Genomic DNA, 14,463 nt, shown 5'->3' with positions numbered 1-14,463 from the left:
AATAAAAAAGGCTGAAGTCTGAGCACAGCATTTCCCCATCCAAGTCCTGTGCTGGCTCTGAGTGAGGCAGTCTGGGCTGAAGCTGCCTGCTCAGACTGTAATGACCCAGCAAGCTGGGGACACCTTTGGCCAGAACAGGCTGCAGCAGCATCATGTGGGTCTCTGGCCTGCCATCAGTCCCTGTTTCTTCCAGAAAAAAACAGTTCCAGGGTGTCTGCTCAAATTCAGCTGCTGCTGGCCTCAGTTCAGGTCTGCTCTTACCTTAGTCAGAGTAGCTGTGCAGAAAACAGTGTAAAGACTCCAGCCCCTCATTCTGACTAGGAGAGAAGTAAGGATTTATCAGTGGGGTTTAGTCTTTGTGGCAAACTGGGTTCCAGGCACAAAGATCCTGCTGCCAGAGGACTTGCTGCAGGGACAAGCAGATCTATAAAGCACCCAGCTTTCAGGCAACAGAGCCCTTTTTCAAGATGAAAGAATTAGCAATTTGTCTCTTCATCTTTTTCAAGAGGAGGAGTTCCCTAGGTGATTTTTACCCTGCATATCCCATACTCTGGAGCTTCTTCAAAGAGACCCCCACAGATGCTCCATGCTCTTCATTTTCAGTCACTAGCAGGAGGGATTCTGGTCTCAGTGGCCCTATTTCTTTTGGTATGCAATTTGTTACTGATAATGAATTGCTGAAATACAGATGCTGCAGTCCCCCACTGAGCTGAAGCTCAGCTGGGTGCTCTTCCTGGCCAAGGGAGTAACCTGAAATAGCCCCTTTGGAAAGGCTGACCTTCTGCAGAGCCACAGGAACACCTGGGGCTCTGCCCAGAGCTCCAACAATCTGTAGTGGTGCAGCTACACAGGGAGTTGTTCTCTGCTCTCACTCTCCAAGGAGGGCTGTCATGAATGTATGCCCTTCTTGTAAATCATGTTGTGTTGTATTTTTAAAGATGTCCTGGCAACTGTAAGAAAACCACAACAGAGACAGAAAGGAGGCTTTCCATGTCGAAGCTGTTTATTATGTTAGATAAATACACTTGCAACAAGTCTGACTTACATCCTCTGAGTGCAGTTGCTGGTAGTATGGCACAATGATTAAAAAAGAACCAAAACTAGCAGAGGCACTTGTTGCATGCAGCTGGAATTGCTACCAAGCCCAGTGATGCAGCTCCTGCTGACAGAGACCTTCCCTGGCCATGAGCACGGCTTTGCCAGCGGGGCTGGCACCAGCCAGAGCTGCAGTGGCACCCCTGGGCTGGGAGAGTCCTGGCTCCAGGGGAAGGAGCTTAACATGTCTGGCTTAGGCATGATGTTCAGTATTGCTTTTGGTTAAAGAGGAGTGAGGTTGTGTGATTGTAACCAGTGGGGAAAGGCAGAAATTAGAATAAATCCTGGAATACGCTGAGTTGGGAGGGACCCATCAGGATCATGGAGTCCAAGTCCTGGCCTGGCATAGGACATCCCAGGAATGCCACCTTGTGCCTGAAAGTGTTGTCCAAAAGCTCCTTGAATTCAGACAGGCTTGAGTCCTGTCACTGGTCACAAGAGTGAAGAGATCAATAGATTTACATTTTCCCTATAAAAACAATCTTGTTGACTTTTATACAGTCATGTATGTGAATATCCAGATTTTTATAAAGATACTTTTTGTCAACAGAAGGATGGACTTGACAGGCTATGCCAGGAGAACAAGTGCCTTTTTATTAGAAAATAAAGCTACCCAGAGGGGCCTTTTCATTAGCATTTTCAGGAAAATCCATTAAATGGTTTGTTCAGCTGGACAAAGAGAGAAAAAAGTAGCAACCATCCTTGCAAAGCAAATTTGTCAGTTTGCTTCCTCAGCATTTGTAACCCTTCACTCTCAGACAGGCTTTGCTCCTCCAAGGACTGTGTGCTGCTGTCCCTGCCCTGCCAGGGACATGCCACAGGACTGACCCTGGTCTCTGTACTTGGGCAGCCTGCTCAGAGGCTTAAACTTAAGCACCTGAATAAGTCCTTAGCTGAACTGGGGCTTGTCAGTGACGTGTGACAATGCCTAAGAGTCCTGCATGCAGATAAACACCAAGTGGAGTATTGGCACTGAGAGGTGTGAGGACAAGCTCTGTCCTTGCTCTGCACCAGCTGTGAACTCAGCCAGGTGACCTGCACACTGAAAGTGTCCCTAGCCTGGATGTAATTTTGTTATTTTGCTTATTTTGTAAATAGCCCCACTAGAGGGATACAAGTTTTAAGGACAAAAAACAGATTCCAGACTTTAGCCCAGGGAACAGAAGTGTTGTTCTTTGAGCTGGGACGTCCATTCCTGTGGTACAGATAGACTTGCTCACCAATAAGAGAGAACTGTGGGTTTGCTTTAAGTACAATGAACATTTAACATTCAAGCCTGAAAAAAGTGCTCTGTTACTGGTGATTACCTGGCTAGCAGAAGCTGAGGCTAAATAACAGCCTGAGGAGGAATCTGCAGTGGGTAATGGAAGCAGTGGAGGTCTCTTGCTAGAGGACATCAGGAGGAAAGCTAATCTTTGGATTTCCTACCTCAGGAATGGGATCTCCTACAACGGAGATCAGCAAAAATTGTGTGGTTCAAAAGACTCATGCAAAAGTCTCCATGTGCCTCATAGCCTGCTGTTTTGGGATCTCTGTATTCTCAGTGTTGAGCACCTTACATCCTCAGAAATCAGTGGGCTATGCAAAAAAGCCAGGTGCCATTTGGCTTGGCCCAAAATACTGCAATGAGAGAGCAAATGAGGGCCTGGACATGTTCTCTGCCTGTGTAACAGAGTCCTGCAGTGTAACAAACCCCAGACCTTCCCTATTGGTTTTAGCAGGAAGAGGTGTAAGTAAGAACCCCATTTCTGTGTCCCTGTCTAAGGCTCACCAGGTGCTTTCTGGTATTATTAGATAGACAAAATGAGGTGTGACAAGATGAAATTGTTACACCCATTTCACTGATGAGTAGACTGAGGCACATAAAAAATTACTTGTGTGATCACCAGACAAATCTGTCGGAGCTAGAACAGTGCCTTACAAAGTCCCAATTTTCTTGTCACAGCCTTTGCTTCCACCTTTCCCACCCACTGTGCATTGTCTCATGGCAAGAACCTGGGGGTCAGGTAGGATGGTGAGGAGAAATGCCCTTCTTGGAGTTTTGTCCTTTCAAGCCTTGTCTGTTCGTGGTGCTTGCTGTGGTTGCAGTACTGCTCTGAATTGCTTCCTTTCAATCCCATAAATTGAACATGGAGTCATGAAAGAAAAGGCAGGCATGAGCAAACCTTAGAATTTGAGGAACAGAGAACTTTGGAATGCTGCAGTCCCCACTCTTCAAAGGTAAATAATAAATTTCCAGTGCTCCCATGTTCACTTATGCCTTCTTGCATAATGGCTGTCTTAATGAATTGAGAGAAAGAAATGTACCTTACAAACTCGTGGGAAAAATCTTCCTTTGAAGGAGTTTAATTTCTCCGAGGTAGAATGCTTATTATTGTGTGTGACTGTAAATGTTATGCTGAGGAGTCTGAATGACAAAGCTGGGAGAAAAGTCTCTCTGCTTATTGTCCTTGTCATTCTAGTCCTGTCTCATCCCACTGAAGTACACCTGAAGCAAAAGAAGGGTGAAATTGCATGTGGAATCACTCTTTGAAAATCACAGCAAGTTTTATGTAGTTGACACCAGCAGTGTCCAGGCTCTGCTTCAGGGATTTTTTGGTGCCTACCAAGCTCAAAGTCAGTGGCCTGACTAATCCAAGGGCCCATGACAGAGGAAATGGCTGTTTTTTGCATGACTAGGATAGAGCAAGGTGGTGCTATGGGGTCTACAGCAGTCCAGGACCCCTAAGTGTGAGTGCTTCTGTATCCTGGTCACTGGAAATATGGCTGCAGTGGGCTAGGGAGTGCAAGTGCAGAACCAAGTGAGGCAAGAATAAATGTGCTTCTACAATTCTACTTAGCCAGAAGTACTTCAGCATTTAATGATGCTCTGGTATATGAAATCTGTGCCTTTCCTAAAATCTACCCATAATGACAGAGGAAGCAATCAATATTTGAAGCAATCTGTTTCCAGGAAAGACAGAATACTCCTGTTGCTTTTTCATGGTACTGATGGTTACCCTGGGTTTGTGGGTGATATTGAGGGTGGGACAAACTGTGCTAGACCATATTAGGAAAATCTGGAGAATCTTGTGCTACTTGAGTTAAAATGACAACTGTAAAGTAAGAGTTGCTGCATAGTAGTAAACTCTGCTGCCAGAATGGCTTGCTGATATCTTGACCTGTTGAGCAAAAATAATTTACACTATGTGCTCTTGGAGATATTGCCTTTGCCCTGCATATCTGGAAATGGCTGTTTGTGTGCCAGCCCTCCCCGTGGCACAAGGCCTCCAGGACCACAGCATCCCATGGCTGTGTCTGGGGAGCCCCTGTCAGTCATCGAGGTGCTGCTCCTCCCACGTGGACGTGGGGATGGCACTGTAGGGGTCCATGATGACTTTTGCACAGCGGATGATCATCACAATCAGGAAGAGGCAGAGGAAGACAAAGCATGCTAACGTCAGTCCCTTGTCCACGTCAACGTACACGGGCTCTGGGGTTGGCACCTCCATTGCTTAGGCCGCTCTTCATCTGGGTTTGAATTTACTCCTAACATCATCAAGCACCTGCAAAACAAACGCAGTGTCAGGCACAAGGGATTGCTGCTCCTGGACATGGGGAAAATCAGGGATTTTCCTGGGTACTTCTTACAGGTCTGATAAATTCTTGCAGGGAAATAAACCCAATGGAAATGTTGTAGCTCAGCTGACTGAGAGCTGTGAGAAGAAGAAACCTCATCTCCACCTTAATTTAGCCCACAAATGCTTCTTGCTAAAATATTAGACACTAAAAAGAGATGTTAACAAAGAAAAGAGAGGCAATAGTGAATGAGCACTATTCGCTTGAAATATCATCTCTTAAAAGAGGCACAGACACTGTTCTTGTCTCAGCATTTCCTAATCATAAAAATATTTCCATTCCTCTGCTAGTGTGAAAGATCAGACAAATGGCAGAGCAGACTGTTTCTATCCCAATTTTCCTCTCTGTCCAAACATTCTCTGTCTCTCACTGGCACAAAGCAAAGTGAAAATTATGCATACTTATTTTCCATAATCTTTTAATCTCTGGTACTCAAGGTTCTCCAGGCAGTAGAAGATCTTTGTAGGAGCAATATAATTTTTAAGTGGATATTTTATCAACCAGAGACGTACAGGTGATTATGTGATTAGAACAAGAATTATCTTTCTTACTGCAGATGTCTGCATAGCTGAAGGTCTCTCCGGCCTCCTCACCTGAATCCATAACCAAAATGACTTCAGCAGTGATGGAATCCCCCTGAAAGTTTGATTCTGGACAGTTCACCAGCTGATAACACAAACTGCTTTGCACAATTGTGCTGAAGGAGAGGAACTGACCCTACAGAGAATTGAGTCCCTGCCCAGGGATGGGGAAACCTCCTGACATCCCAAGGTGGGAGGGAGAAGTGTAGGGGATTAGAGTGTAGAGGATCAGGAATATGGAATGCCTCTGTACAGCAAACAAAACAATAAAGTTTTTCACATCAAATGCAATAATCAACCGGAGAGCCAGTGTGTGCTTTTACTGGAGAGGAGAGAGGGGAACAAGAAGATATTGAGCTATAGAGAGGATTTGGTGAAACTGGGGTATCAAACAGCCCAGCTGCTCTCTACTACTACACTAACACAGTGAGGAAATCCCAGCTTTTATTATTACACAGACAAGTTTGCCTGCTTGTATTTCCAGTGAGCAGCTGCTGCTGGCAGGGCCATTGCAGTGGTGGCTCACATCTGGCTGGGGTGTTTTCCTCCTGCAGCATCGTGCTGTGCCAGCTGCCAGTGGGTGTCCCAGGAACTCCTGAACCCCTGTGCCCTGCAACTCTTCCTCAGGGTGAACTGAAGACCTTTTATTTTAAAAACTCACTGTTTCTTCCCTGTCTCGTAATTTGCTCCTTTTCAGGTGGTTTTCCAGCCTCACAACCTCCTAGATCCCACAAGGCAAGTACAAATCAGCTGGGCTCTTGAGTCTGTTTTTAGCACAAGGATGTTAGGTTTTTTTTAATTTCCTGAAAGCATAGAAATTACTGCTAAAGCCAGTCCTGCAGCAGGGAAATGAAAGAAGCTGATGACACAAAGTGAATGAAACCAAGCAGACATCTCACAATCTCATGTATTTACCAGTCACATCCTTAGGAGCTCATGAAGAAATCTCTGAGGAGTAAGGTCAGGCTTGTAATGCTTACCTTGCCTGGTCAGAGGTCTAATATTCCCAAGAGACTCTTCTACCACTCTATTTCATCAGCCAAGAGATCTTACATTGCAGTTTATAACTTCATTTGATGAAAAAAAATGTTTGTCAGCAAAGCTGAGTATTAAGTATGAATACTTTATGAATGCAAAAGAAAAAAATGTTATCAAAACTGCTAATGTATCCCAGTCTTTTTCTGCAGTGCTCTTGTGAAGGTCCAACAAGGATGGGTGTAATTGTAAAATTATTTTTCCCCTCCTGACATTCTGGCTGTTGTACCATGTGGGGTCATTTCATCCTAAGTTACCTCCTGCAGAATAGCAGAACTACTTGGTAATTTCCATCAGTACTGATCTTGGAGGGAAAACTGCATTTCTACTCAAATGTACTTTCTTTGGAAAGATGAATAATTTACTCAGAAAATGATCAGAGGTTTCAAGTAAAGATCTATCCCTTGGAGAATTTTCTCTTCAAAATGGCATCACTCAATCTCATAGAAGTCTGGTTTAAGTGCTGCATCCCTCTGCTTCCCTTTGTCCCCAGGACTGTGCCTGGAGGATTCTTTCCTGCTGGAAGGGAAAAGCACATTTTGGAAAGGATAGCCAGGCAGAGAGCAGAGTGAAAGGCTGTGGTATCTGAGCTGTAGTTTGCATGGTAGATTACAGTGACAGCTTGAATCTAATGATTTCATGTTTATATTGATCTGTTTTGACAAAAATAGACATTTTCAGTGGGTCTAGGAATATTTCTTTCCAAAAAAGCTGTATTCTTGAGGTTGTATCAATCATAGGTTTTCTCTCCTTCTGGTCCCCCACAAACTCAGTAATGTTTTGATGCTGAGCACTGCTCTGCATGCAGTCAATGCTGATGGCCATTGTGTTTCTTGGGGCTGGCCAGAGGACCTGGCTTTGGCTGTCCTCACTCTCAGCTTGGCTGCTCGCCTGCATCTGTCAGAGTGGAACCTCCTCTGCAGGTCTGGCTTGTCAAAGGGCTCGTGTGAGTCAGGGGAGGTTGGTGCCAGCAGGCACTTGGTGGTGTTCCATGCTGTTTGTCACTGCACCTGCATTCCAGCAGGCTTGGCAGGGCAGGAGGCCTTGGTGCTGAGCAGAGCTGGGTGCTGGAACTGCTGGGCTGTGCCTGGGGCAGCTGTCTCTAGATTAATTTATTGTGGCTGGAACTCATCACTGTTCTAGGTCAGAGAACAGTCCCCAAATGCAGAAGGAGTTATTGCATGTGTTCACCAGGACTGCTTCCTCTTGGGAAAGCCCAGCTCCCAAATATTACCATGGTCATGCTGTGTCCTGCTGTCTGCCAGGTGCTTGTGGTCCTCCATCTCTGCAACAGCTGCACACCTTGTCCTGCTTGATTCCCATTTCCTTGGCCAGTGCCTCCACTCCCCTTTCTCACTCCCCTGGTGCCCAGCAGTGCAGCCAGGCTGGAGAGGGCTGTGGAGGAGTCTCCCAGGTTGGAGCAGATTGGGTCCATGCTGGATGCTCTGCCTGCACCCCCTGCCCTCCATCCCAGCCCTGGGGGTGTGCTGTGCAGGTGAGCAGAAGGGTTTTGCAGTTGGGTTTTCTTGGTCTGGTGTGTGACCAAAAAAATTTGACCAAGTGCTGTTCAAATTAGCTCTCTCTCCAGCTCCAGACTGGTTGGCTGGATGTTTTGCTCTTGTTTACTAGCAGGGCTGATGTTGACAGCATTGTGTGTATGGAGGGGAAAAAAATCAGCAGAAACAATTATAAAGTTTCACACTTGAATGATCAAGTTTTCTCTGAATAGCTGAATTGTAAAAAATTACATTTTTTTCCCAGCTTGACAGCAATGAGCTGTAGAATTGTGTTTTTAAAAAATTCTTCAGATTTGTTGAAAATGTGATTAGGTTTAAACAAAGAAACAGTCCCTGGTTCCAGCTAGGCAATTTAGCTGTCCTGAATCTATGTCTTCCTGTAAATCCCCGGGTGTTTCAGTGCAGTAACTTCTCTGAGAGTAGCTGTGTGCCACAGGCAGGCTCACCCAGGAATGGAGCTGTGCTGGGCGAGTAATTCAGCACCAAAAGTGACTCTGTGCCCTTGGCTCCTTGAGGGTTGCAGAGGGCCAGCACCAGGCAGCAGCTGTGTCTCTTCAGAAGGGTTGGCATCCTCAGTTTTGGTGCCCTGCTCCCCTGGCTCGTTTTGTGTCTCTGTTCTGGCAGGCAGGAGCCCCTGGAGCTGGGTCAGGGATGAGGCCCAGGGATCAGGAACCCTGTACCTCACTGAACACTCCATCCTGAGCATTTGGTCTTTGCTGGTTGTTTTGTTTCCCAGTGCCCTTTTCATGAGGGGTTGCCACAGAAGAGAGATTATATTTAATTTTCATGACCTTATGCAGGATGTTGGCATCCTCCTTAGTGTTTTCAGCTCTGTTACAGGCTCTCTGTAACATTTGTGCTCATCAGTATGCCTGAATTTTGCAATCAGCTCTACCTATGCAAGATATTTTAAAATATATATTTTTAGTTTTTTTTTTTTTTTTCCCTGAGCTGACACTCTTGGCACTGTCACTTTAAATATAAACTAATAATGAACCACATACATTGCAGAGAGCTGGTTCCTATGCTGGTTAATGATGTTTCAACCCATCTCAAACCTTAGGATTTATTTCAAAACAGTCTCTGCTTTTGGTTTGTTGGGTTTTTTTGTTGTTTCTTCTATACTCTTTTCCCAAAACAACTGATGTACAGGGAGGGAAGGGAAGGGAAATGATGAGATTTCACGTATGAAGCAGATCCATACCTTCCAGACCTGGGTAGGAAGCCTGTCACATCCCAGCATAGCAGCATTGTGGAGATAAAATCCTCCCTGTAGTCATATTTTAAAAGTTTTGTCGGTCAGAGGGGCTTTAACGGCGTCCGGGCTCTGCTCAGGTTCACCTCCACCCAGATCTGGAAGCAGTTCTCACCGGGGTGTTCTGAAAAAAAAATAATAATTGCCAATTGCTCCTGACGCGGGATGTGGGCGGGATGGACTCGTTCAGCGCTCCAGAGGCAGCCTGGGGCCGTCGGGTACACTCGTGCACAGCATGGACTCGTTTGTCACACATTCCCTAGAAGAACACTTATGAGAGGAAAAACAATGCTCAAGCCTAAGGTCATATCAATATTTCTTCTTAAACGAGCAGAAAATCCTATTTTTAAATCACAGTGGAAGATCAGCCAGGTTTGAATTGATCCTGCATATTTATTTAGGGCTTGGATGGTTTGTTTAAACAAAACTGCTTGATTTATCTGAACTGATACACCAGGACTTAAAAACTATTAATTATTTGCTTTTTTTTTTTTTAGTCAGTCTGGTTTGGGATAATATTCTTTTTTACATGCACACAAAATAGTTTCAGCCAGCAGCGCTTGCTGGATGACAAACCTGGCTTTTTACACATTGTTGTGGAAAGGAGTTCTAAGGAGTAGGATGGGAAGGCTGAGAAGAACAAGCCAAAAGATGAGCCCAAATCCCTTGTGAGGGAACTCAGCAGGACAGGGTGTGCTCAGGCAAGGGACTAGAGGCGAGTGGCCAGGAAGGAAGGAGAAATGCTGCTCCAGACAGTTATTGTGTGTGTTTGTCAAAGGAAGTCACCTTCTATTTGAAGTTCAAATCTCTCCAGGAATAGCCTGGACACTTGATCATACTCTAATATTCTTAACAATCTAGTTTCGATTAAAAACTCACTGCCTCTGAGCACAGGAGTCAAATGCTGTAGATAGATACAGACAGATGAGCTTCTTGCTACACCCAGAGAGCAATAATGTGACCGTTACCTTAGTCTAAAAATTAATTGTCCTTTCATACTTACAATTCTTTCAGCAGAAAATCAATACTTCATTTCAGTAACTCTGCCTTCCTATAAGCATGATTTTTCCTGTGCAGCTGAAGGCAGGTTTAATCTTTGTTTTTAACTTACTGTTTGGCATTTTGTTTTGGTTGTTGGACTATTTTATTTCTTGCTTTACATAATGACTTTAAATCTTTATGCTTAGCTTAGTTTATACAAACTCCTTTATTCAATCTAGCCCTCAGTTACGGTCAGGAGACAAATAATCTTCCCTCCACACTTGCTTTTAGCCAGTTGTAAATCACTGGATGCCAGTATTCCGTCAGAAGACTGAAGACATCATTTACAAGAGCCCAAAAGTTGAAAACAAATAAACACATAAATCAATCTGGGGAAAGTTTTAAAAGTTGCTGTTGCACAAATGTTTCCTTCCTACATAGCCCCATGGCAAGAATAACATTAATCTTCACTGAGAAAAAGATGCAGCATACACATAAAAATAACTGTGGGCTGCTTATAATTTGAGAGCATCCTAAATCAGATAATAATTTCTCACTCACTTCAAGGAGCATGTGGAATTACTCATTAACAAAAAGATTAAAAAAATAGATGGTTGTGCTTGGGAACAAGTCACTGTTTAGAACTATTGAGTGAACTGATGGACAGCTGGGATCTGGAGTAAAAAGTGTTTCCAGCCTCCCAAAGCTCAACTATTGTGAGAAATCCTTGATTAAACTTTGCTGAGGTGAGAACATCTGGGAATCTTTCTCAGAGGCTGGAAGTGGTCATGCAGAGGTAAAAAAGAGGGGAAGGATCAGTGATGCACTCGATGGGTTGCTGGCTGGGCACGCGAGTGGGAAGTGATAGGAGGACCATAAACAAGGGCAGGCAATGCAGGAAGATGCTGTGATGTTGTCTTTGTATCAGCTGCTTTATAACCCACGGAGGAGCAGGAGGAGAAGGGAAATCCAGTGCTCCCTCAGACCCCAGCCCAGGGATTGTGCCTCCCCTCCCTGGTACTGTCCTGGGCTGGGCAGGCTCATCCCTGGGGAGGGGAGCTCTGTGATCCTGTGTGAGCTGCAGGCACGTTCCTTTGGTTCTGTTTGTGTTTCTGTTGTGGTGGGAGAGCTGCAGGGACTGTACAACGTGGTTCAGCCCATCCTTGCAGTGCTGGCTCCCACCCTGGGGCTGTTGGAAACATCGATTCATCCTTTAGGAGATAATGCCCAGAAAATGCAAAGCAATACCTGTGATATGAAAAGTTTGGATGAGCTTGAGAAGGAACATCTGTCTGAGCAGGGCCATCCTTCATTCCTTGTGTATTTTGATAAGGGGGCTGAGGCTGCTTTCCTTATCACTGCTGTGATGCACTGAGAGCATCCCCTTTCATCAAGGCAAGAGGCAAACATAAAGGAGTCTTAGAGAAACAAATGGATTAGGCTTTTAAGCCAAGGCTTGTAAGGTCTGAATAGATATGATATAAACTCATTTTAATGGAGTATCTGCTTTTTAAACTCTCTGCTGTTTAAATCCTCTGAAAGGAGACAAGCATGCCTGTTGGTCCTGGCAGTTATTTTATACATTAAACAATGACTGTTAGCCAGGAGAATTATAAGCAAGACTATGGAGAAATTTTTCACTGCAGCAAAGCTGACAAGGAGGAAAAATGACCCATATTTTTCTGTACTGCTCTGAATTTTTTTTTTTTTTAACAAAAACAAAAGGCTCACTTCAATGTAGGACAGCAACTCCTTTTTACATAAATATTACCTTGTGGTGGTGATGCCCAGTATTCACTAACTTGTAGGATACCTCTCAGAGACACATCTTTTGCCCTTTCATCTTGGAAAAACTACATATAGATCAGATTGAGGCTGTATCAATATTTTTCCAATTGTGGATGAATTCACAGCAAAAATAGCTGGGTTATGCCTGTAGAACTGCCACAAATATAGGCAGAGAGGAATCATTTAGCCCTGCTTCTTCTCTGAATCACTTATTTTAAATCAAAAGTTAAATTCTTGCTAATGAAGGTAACTCCTAGTCAAGAAAGTTTTAACAAATAAGTAGCAAAACATCCAAAATAGTTACAGGTGGCTTTGCCATTGTAATAGCTGCAGGTACTCTTTAATCCATACTGATAACTAATTAATACACTTTTTTAATGCAGGCCTTTCTCAGATACTTCAGAAATTTGTGGGGAGAGGGATTTGATCAATTAAACATAAGCAAAAATAAAGCTCAAAGTCCAGAGTGTGTTTTGGCTCAAAACAAGACAAACTGACACAGGATTTACACAGGGCTTCCATCAAAGGCACTGCTCCTGTCTGCTCCTTTTCTGAACCAATCCCCCCATCTGCAGGGGATGCTGAGGATGGATGTTTGCAGCTTGTGCTCATGCACAAAACCTCCTGGGCTATTGCTCTGGTTTCTCGTGGTGATGTAACCAGGGCTGTGATGCCAGCTGCACCACATCCTACCTTAAAGTGAAGAAAAAAAAAAAAAATCTTGCAAAGGAGTCTTAAAGACTGAATTAATAAGCCTGAGATGTAGTAGAAATATGGGCCTGACTGCAAAGCAGGACATGAGGTGTAACCCTGTCAGCCTCTGTTGCCAGTTCCCTGGGCAGAAATGGACCCACAGGAGGAGCAGCCCCAGAGCCCAGAGATGTTGTTGGGTAAGGATGAAAAACCCTTAGAAAACAATGGCAAAACCAGCCCTACTTACACAGATTTATCTCTCCTTGCAGGTGTGAGGAATAGGAGGAAAGAATAATTGAAGATCTGAAATGAAAAGTTAGGGGCCCCCGGTGATCCAAATGAGTTTGGGTTAGGGCTGTTCCAGGGAGCACAGCCTTGTGCTATGTGGGACACTCACAGCAGCTTCTCTCTCTCCAGCTGGAAAACCAGAATTGTTGCAGCATGTTACCTAATTCCAGCTATAATTTGCCAACAGGAGAAGCAGAAATATCATTACTAGTTTTTCCCTGTTTTCTTTTCTCAAGAGGACAGTTTTTCTCCTGCTACTATAAGAACTGGGAGAATGAAAGCTGGCCTGTTTTCAGAGGCACTGAGTGCCTCCAGCACCATCTGGAACCAGGGTGAGCAGCCAAACAGCTCAACAGCACAGGAAATCTTCCTGTTTTCAGACCCCCACCCCTTTCTGCACAGCTCTGCACATGAACACTGCACAAAAGATTCTTTCTGACGAGGATCCAGTTGGCACCCACATAAACTGTATTTTCCACTGTCTCCCAACAGGGATGGATTGCTTCTTCCTTCAGAGAGAGGCCAGATGATTTTTATTACAAATGAACCAAAACCTTGAGTCAGGACATGCATTACATTTTCCATGACAGCCCTGGCTGGAGTGAAGGATCCTGATAAGAATTTAAGGATAATTGAGCTCTAGTCTATAGCCCTGTAGGTAGGTAACAAATATAGCAGCCTCCAAATTTGGCATGTCACCAAGCGAGGCTGGGCGAAAGGATAAATGGCCCATTGCTGAGATGAGTGAGGAGCAGTCAGGATCTGAGCCCCAGCTGTTCATGGTCTCTGTCTCTTGTCCTTCCCAGGACATGTGGGAAATTTCTATTGCAGTAAATCAAATGTGTCCAAGGCTGTTTTTTGGCATCAAGGCTGGCTGGTAAAGGGCTGCCTGTGCAAATGGGGACAAACTTTTTAGCAGGGGCTGTTGTGTTTGGATAAGGGGCAATGGTTTTAAACTAAAACAGGAAGAACATTTTTACAAGGAGGGTGGCAAAACACTGCAGGGTAGTGGATGCCCCATCTCTGGAAATATTCAAGATAAGGTTGAACAGGGCTCTGAGCAACTTGATCTACTTACAGATTTCCCAGCTCATTGCAGCGGGCTTGGAGCTTGATGGCCTATAAAGGTCCCTTCCAACCCAAACCATTCTGTAGTTCTATGAAATTCTGCTAAACCTGGCCTCTGTGACAGACAGATTGTTGTGTTACAATGTGGTTTTACAGAGGGATGACAAATTAAACTTGTAAACTTTGAGTATCTCTTAATAGCAGAATGTATTTATTAGAAGTGCCAGATGGATGGGTATAAAATGCAGTTTGTTTAATCAAAGACAGAGAACAGTCAAAAATGATCTCTCAGAATGGTGGAACAATGGGTCTTTTCTGACTGGGCTTTGGTGGCAGGAGGTGGGCAGAACACCAATTTAGTGATCACCAGCACAGACTGACATTGAGGACAGCCCAAGCAGTGAAAAGCCACCCCATGATTATCACCCTGGTTGTGTTCTCATTTCTGGGGCATGTTCCCTGGGCCACCTTTAGGTGAATCCTCAGGTACCCATGCCCTGGGGGGCTGCTCCAGGCCAGGCTCTAATTTGACTTCCCTGCAGGA

General features: G+C 44.6%; 1 protein-coding gene across 1 annotated transcript in view; it reads right to left on the bottom strand.

The window, feature by feature from the left end:
* Positions 1-1,014: 1,014 nt before the first annotated feature.
* Positions 1,015-14,463, bottom strand: part of CTXND1 (cortexin domain containing 1) — a 35,414-nt gene continuing 21,965 nt past the window's right edge. Inside the window, exons 2-3 of the mRNA XM_053955191.1 lie at positions 9,051-9,225; positions 1,015-4,640 (exon numbers count right to left, since the gene is read on the bottom strand). Coding sequence (XP_053811166.1) covers positions 4,407-4,586 — 180 coding nt within the window. The 5' untranslated portion in view covers positions 4,587-4,640; positions 9,051-9,225 and the 3' untranslated portion in view covers positions 1,015-4,406. The remainder of the gene's footprint in view (positions 4,641-9,050; positions 9,226-14,463) is intronic.

The sequence above is a fragment of the Vidua chalybeata genome, chromosome 13 (assembly GCF_026979565.1).
Source record: "Vidua chalybeata isolate OUT-0048 chromosome 13, bVidCha1 merged haplotype, whole genome shotgun sequence".
Lineage (NCBI taxonomy): Eukaryota > Metazoa > Chordata > Aves > Passeriformes > Viduidae > Vidua > Vidua chalybeata.
This window is presented reverse-complemented; position numbering and strand designations above follow the sequence as displayed.